Source organism: Papaver somniferum, chromosome 7, assembly GCF_003573695.1.
Source record: "Papaver somniferum cultivar HN1 chromosome 7, ASM357369v1, whole genome shotgun sequence".
Taxonomy (NCBI): Eukaryota; Viridiplantae; Streptophyta; class Magnoliopsida; order Ranunculales; family Papaveraceae; genus Papaver; species Papaver somniferum.
In genome coordinates this window covers 224,967,314-224,973,705 of record NC_039364.1, presented here as the reverse complement: position 1 = coordinate 224,973,705, position 6,392 = coordinate 224,967,314, and the positions used below count along the sequence as shown (strand labels likewise).

At 34.7% G+C, this 6,392-nt stretch overlaps 1 protein-coding gene across 1 annotated transcript; it reads left to right on the top strand.

Annotated features, from left to right (window-relative positions):
* Positions 1–2,361: 2,361 nt before the first annotated feature.
* LOC113296041 lies at positions 2,362–5,357 on the top strand. Its single transcript, XM_026544381.1, has 6 exons — positions 2,362–2,566; positions 2,760–2,969; positions 3,090–3,212; positions 3,501–3,673; positions 3,790–4,699; positions 4,792–5,357. The coding sequence occupies exons 1-6, from the start codon at positions 2,362–2,364 to the stop codon at positions 5,355–5,357; spliced, it is 2,187 nt and encodes a 728-aa protein (XP_026400166.1).
* Positions 5,358–6,392: the final 1,035 nt, after the last annotated feature.

Genomic DNA, 6,392 nt, shown 5'->3' with positions numbered 1-6,392 from the left:
ACAACGATATTGGAATATATTTTCCAAATATTTAGGTATTATATGTATTGTTATAAAAATAAGCCAGCATAAAATGTCAAAAACTAGTTAGAATAGTGACTCTTTTGTGAAATATACACAAAATGTGATGTATTATGCCTTGTTATATGGTATACGAACAATACACGATCCAATAAAGATCACTTTGATCTCTGCGGGTCGGGCGAATAATGAGTTAACTCATTTCGAAAAATCGGTTTCAAAATTTTGTCATACTGTGATCTCCATGCTTCAAAATTCATTTATTATCTCTGCTATCGTTTTCTATTGATGTTCTTTACAAATTTCTTTCATTTGAATTTCTTCCTTTCGATCAGAATTAGTGCTATAGATTTTCATGGTTTCTTTCTAGGGTTCCAGTTGTTTTTCACTATTTAAAATTTACATCTTTTATTTCTCAATCAGTTTATCCATCTGATTTAATGGAGTTCTAATTCACTTTTGCAGGGTTCCTCGTTTATCATCATGAAGAAAATCCAGTATGGGTTCTCTCGGTTCTATCTACTCTTTCTGTTAACTTTATTGTTACAATCAAATATAGTATTATTGGTTTCGCCAGCAGTGTTGCAATTCATCAGTCTCCAGATGTCCACCAACAGTATGTTCCAGTATTCTAATCAAGTTAATCATGTGTATGATCGTATGTGTTTCTGTAAATTTTTTCAGATCGACTGAGTGTATCCGATTTACCAAAGTCGTAAACAATTTTTGAAATTTGAATTTTCAAGTTTACCTTCTTTCACGGAGCGGAAAAAGTTCAATCAAATTAGTTGTCTTCTAAGTTTGTCTCGGTTGACCATGTATTCTTTAATGGATAGAGACCCTGCTGCGAGTATACCGGATAATATGTTATTTTCTTCCTTTGCCATAGATCACGGCAAGATATGCAGTCAGGATATATTCTCTCCCCATTTATCTGTTTTAAAAGGAGAAAGTTCAACAACGAGAAAAACCCAGTCTCATTCCACAATACGTTTTCGTATTCACTTCATAGCAATGGCGACTACTTCCAACACTCAAGTTTCAGCCATAACTAGAAAGATGCAAAACTCAACCATTCGAGATCTCTGTGCAACACAAATGAGAAGAACCTTAGGGTCAAAACAAACTCTAATCACTGAGGCTTCAACTGAATGAAAAAAATACCTTGGTAGGTAAACTGTTCTCTGCAGATCCCATTGATACCGAGGATGTAAGGAAAGCTACAATCTCTTTATGGAGAAGATATAAAGTTAAAGAGGTACGTGGTATTGACAAGAATGTCTTTTTTTTCAAATTCCATTCAGAAGAAACAATGTGTGTTGCTCTTTAAAAAGGGCCATGGAATGTTCTCAAGTGTTTGCTTAATCTAAAGATCTATGACCCATCTATTAAAGTTCAAGACCAAAAGTTTGCACACCAGGAATTTAATGTTCAATTCCAACATCTGCTTTTAGAACATCACTCTCCGTCAGTAGTCAATGATGCAGTCAATGAGCTAGGTGAAAAAATCTCGATTATTCCAGAGAACTGTAGACCAGGAGCAGGCAATCCAATAACAGCCAGAGTGAAGATTGATTTATCAAACCTGTACATCGAGGTGGATGGTGGAATATTGCTGCAGGAGGAGTGGCATGGGTACGCTACCATTGGGAAAGACAGTCTCATAACTTATGCAAAGAATGTTTCATCTTTGATCACAATGATGAGGATTGTGCAATTGTAGCTGAAGATTTGAAAATCCGTAGATACACAAATGAGGAATACATAACACATACTCAAGATTTAGCCAAAGCTTATGGCGTTGAAGTTATTGAGGATATTGATTTAATGGTGCAACAAATCTGTGAAGCAAGCCAAGCTCAGCTAATAAAAAGCAATGCAGAGGAGATTGAAGAAGGCCGAAAACTCAAGAGATCAAGAAACACTGAGATAGACAATGATTTTGCAGAGGATGATGATCTATGTGAAATTTCACAGAACCAAGAACTTGATAAGAATGCTGGGGAAGGGACATCTAATACGGTGACTGATGAAATGGAACATGATCTAATTGAAGAATGAGTGCAAGCCGAGAAGGAGTATCTTCATGTTATTAACGAGAACCCTGCTGCTACGGTATTAATCTTTCATCCCTTTTTGGTCTTTTACTACCAGAATTACTTTTCTAGTTGTAGTTTTACTATTTTTAGTTTTCAAAATTTACTTGCAACAATGAGATTTTTATCTTGGAATGTCCAGGGGTATGGTAACAAGAAAACTAGAGCCCATCTTAAGGATTTAGTGAGAACTAATGACCCTACAATTATTTTCCTCTCTGAGATTAAGTCCCATTACAAAAAAATGGAGAAGCTAATTAAACCTCTTAATTATCCTAACCATTTTATCGTTAATACAGTTGGCATTGCAGGTGGCCTTTGCATCTTTTGGAAAGATGGTATCAATTTGAAAATTATTGGCTCTGCTTTTAATGTGGTTAACTGTGAGTTTTTTATTGATGCTAGATCTAAAATTCTAATGTCATGCATGTATGGTGCCTTGCCAAATGGTAACACGTAATCAATGGGACTTTTTAAAGTCTTTCAGTGAGAATGTATGTTTACCATGGATTCTCATTGGAGATTTAAATTTCATTATTAGTAATGATGAAAAAGAAGGAGGTACACCCCATACTCAAACTAATCTAGATATTTCTAAAAATTTTGTTGATGATCTAGGACTTCGGAGTATTAATTTCTCAGGTAATCCCTTTACTTGGTCAAACAAAAGGCGTGGTGATGAACTCATTCAGGAAAGACTATATAGAGTGCTTGGTAATGATATTTGGTTTAATCTGTATAATGACTGCCATGTTTATCATTTAGCTCCTATAGCTAGTGATCACAACCCCATTGTGTTAACTACCTCTAGAGACTCTAATCCTGTTAAGAGACCGATAAAATTCAACAGATGTTGGTTCAGAGACCCTAAGTGTAAAGATCTTATTAGTTAAAACTGGAATGTTAGTTCTAATGGTTCTGAAGCCTATAAACACAAGAACAATTTAAAACATGTTAAATTTGTTTTAAAAGATTGGAATGTTCACACTTTTGGCCATATTCAAACTAATATCAGCAGGATTTATAACCAACTAGAGTCTCTCCATTCTCAAGGGATAGTGGACACTATGGACAATAGGATCATTAGTCTTAAAGGTGAGTTTTAACATTGGCAGAACATAGAAGAGGACTATTGTAAACAAAGAGCTAAGGATGACATCATAAATCTAGATGATAGGAATACTAGGTATTTCCATAATAGATCCAATTATAGGAAGAGAAGGACACAAATTGAAGTTATACAAGACTCAACAGGCATTTGGATTACTGATAGGGAAGGAATAGCTTCAAACCTAATGCATCATTTCTCTAAAATGGCTAGAACTAGTAATCCTCCTAGAGATAGGCATTTTTTTGAGCATATTAACCCTTGTATTTCTGCAGATGATAATTTGGCTTTGCTTAAAATGCTTACTCATGAAGAAATTAAGGATGTTGTCTTTAACATGAAACCTTGGACCTTTCCTGGTCCAGATAGTTTCCCTCCTGGGTTTTATCAACAAATGTGGCATGTTATAGGAAATGACACAGTTAAAATGGTTCAGGCCTTTTTCATAGTAAGTTCATTCTTAAAGAAAACAACCATAATTTTATCTCTTTAATTCCTAAGATAGATTGTCCTAAAACTGTTGCAGATTTTAGACCTATAAGTTTATGTAACGCATCTTATAAGATCATTTTTAAACTGTTGTCTAATAGGCTAAAGCCCCTTTTGAGTAAGATTATCAATCCTTTTCAAACTGCTTTTGTGCAAAATAAGCTTATGACAGATAACATTGTAATTGCTCATGAATTAGTAGACACTTTAAATAAACATAAATCTAAGAAAGGCCTATTAGCTATTAAACTTGACATGAGCAAAGCTTTTGATAGGATAGAATGGACTTTCCTAGAAGACTGCTTGAAATGTCATGGGTTTGATGATGGTTTTTGTAAGATAATAATGCAATATGTTACTACTGTGTCCACTTCTTTCCTTCTAAATGGTACACCAGGTATCCAGTTTAAAACCACTAGAGGTTTGAGACAAAGAGACCCCTTGTCTCCTTATCTCTTCATTCTTTGTATGTATGTTTTCTCCAAAGCTTTGATGCATGCTCAAAATAATAATCTTATTAAGGGTGTTAAGATTACACCTACTATCCCTTCTGTTTCTCATATATTTTTTGCAGATGACCTGTTGATTTTCACTAATGCTAATCCTAAGGAGGTAAGAAATCTCAACACTATCATTGAGCAATTTAGTAGAATATCTGGCCAAGCTATCAATTATGATAAATCTGGACTTGCTTTTAGTCCAAAAACTTGTAACCAGGATAAAAATACTATCACTAATATTCTTAATATTAGAAGGATGGGATTACAAGAAAAATACCTAGGAGTTCTTTTATTGCTGCAAAAGAACAAGTCTGAAAGTTTCTCAGGTATGTTTGACAAATTCGGTGGTAGATTAGGAATATGGAGAGCTAAACACATAAACCAGCCTGCTAGGACTGTTTTTACACAAACTGTTTTAGGATCAATTGATACTCATCAGATGAGTGTTTTTCCTATGCCTAAGAAATTTACTGATGGGATGGATGGTATACAAAGAAGATTCTGGTGGGGTAAGAACAACAATATAGAGGGATGTTTTTTAAGAATTGGTCTACTGTTGCTAACTCTAAATGCATAGGTGGTCTCAACATCAGACAAACTGCTATTTTTAATCAAGATCTCTTAGCAAAACTAGCTTGGATGATGCTCCAAGATCCTACTGCTCTTTGGGTCCAAATTTTAATGCATAAATACTTGCCTAACTGTTTTCCTCTTTCTGATGAAGTTAGTGAAAATGGTAGCTGGATTTGGAGAGGTATCTGCAAAGGTTTGAAAATTGTTAAACAACATTATTGTTGGGAGATAGCTGATGGAAAGGATATCATAATTTGGAAGGACAAGTGGATTCATGGGTGTCAGAATCTAGTCTCTTCTACTAATTGGTCTTCTAATATGGTTCATGTTTCTCAACTTATAGATCAAGATACTAAATATTGGAATTTAAGTATGTTTAACACTCTTTTTCCAACTGAAACAGTTAATCAGATATGTAGGATTAGAATTCCTATGTTAGGGAAAGATAGAATTAGGTGGACAAAAACTAGAAATGGACAGTTCACAGTTAAATCTACTTATAACACTCTTTTGGATGAGGCCTCATCTAGTAACACTAGTAGTAACACTAGCTTTCCATGGAAAATATAATGGAGCATGAAACTGCCTCCTAAAGTTCTCCACTTACTTTGGAGGATTCTACAGGATTGTTTATCCACTAGAGATAAAATAGTCAGGCATGTTCACAATATAGATGAGATTTGTCCTCTTTGTGGTAGAGAAAAAGAAAATGTTGAGCATCTGTTTCTTCACTGCTCTATTGTCTAGAGAATTTGGTTTGCTATGGATGCTATTGTCCTTGTTAGTGTAGGCAATAAGAATTTTGTTTCTTGGCTTACTGATATGTTTGTCTCTAATAATTTTTATGCTGATTCTGTGCAGGTGAAAATTAGATTTATAAGTTGCATTCTGTGGAATGTATGGATACTCAGATGCTCCATAATCTTTGACAGCATGCAATTTAGACCTGTTGAATTCATTCATAATGTAAATTGTTTTATCTCTGACATAGAGAGAAATATTTTTCATGTACAGGAACCTAGTGCTAGTACACTTTCAAACCTGAAATGGACTGTACCTTCACATAATGATGTTAAAGTGAACTTTGATATATCTTTTGTAAGTAAGGATCTACCTATTGGAATGGGACTAATTGCTCGCAATTCTGCAGGGGCATTCCTTGGAGCAAAGGGGACTACAGATACAACAATAGATGAGTAACAAGGGGAAGCGATTGCGGCACTGGAAGCGATCAAATGGGAAGCTGGGAGGCATATTTCTGATCTGCATCTGGAAGGGGATAACAAGAATGTAGTGGATGCTATCAATGGAAGAACTGGAGGGATTAAATGGACAACAAACAGTGCTATTCTGGAATGTTTGAATTTACTTATATTTTTTAATAATTGGAAATGCTCTCATGTTAAAAGAGAAGCAAATAGTGTAGCCGATGATATTGCAAAATATGCAAGAATCAACACAAACACTGAATGTAATTTTTCTCCTCCAGATTTTATCTTAGGCAAACTGGAGATAGACAATGTAACCATCTAAATCCATAAATAAATTTTTTTCCTATCAAAAAAAAAATGGTATACTTTTGCATGCTACGACGTGCTTTCTTAA

What these genes read in the sequence shown, in the direction of transcription:
- LOC113296041 (XM_026544381.1), top strand. Translation starts at nt 2,362, where the DNA reads ATGGAGAAGCTAATTAAACCTCTTAATTATCCTAACCATTTTATCGTT. An exon ending in ACCGATAAAATTCAACAGAT is followed by an intron (nt 2,970 to 3,089) that starts GTTGGTTCAGAG and finishes TTGTTTTAAAAG; the next exon opens with ATTGGAATGTTCACACTTTT. An exon ending in TAGGATCATTAGTCTTAAAG is followed by an intron (nt 3,213 to 3,500) that starts GTGAGTTTTAAC and finishes GTATTTCTGCAG; the next exon opens with ATGATAATTTGGCTTTGCTT.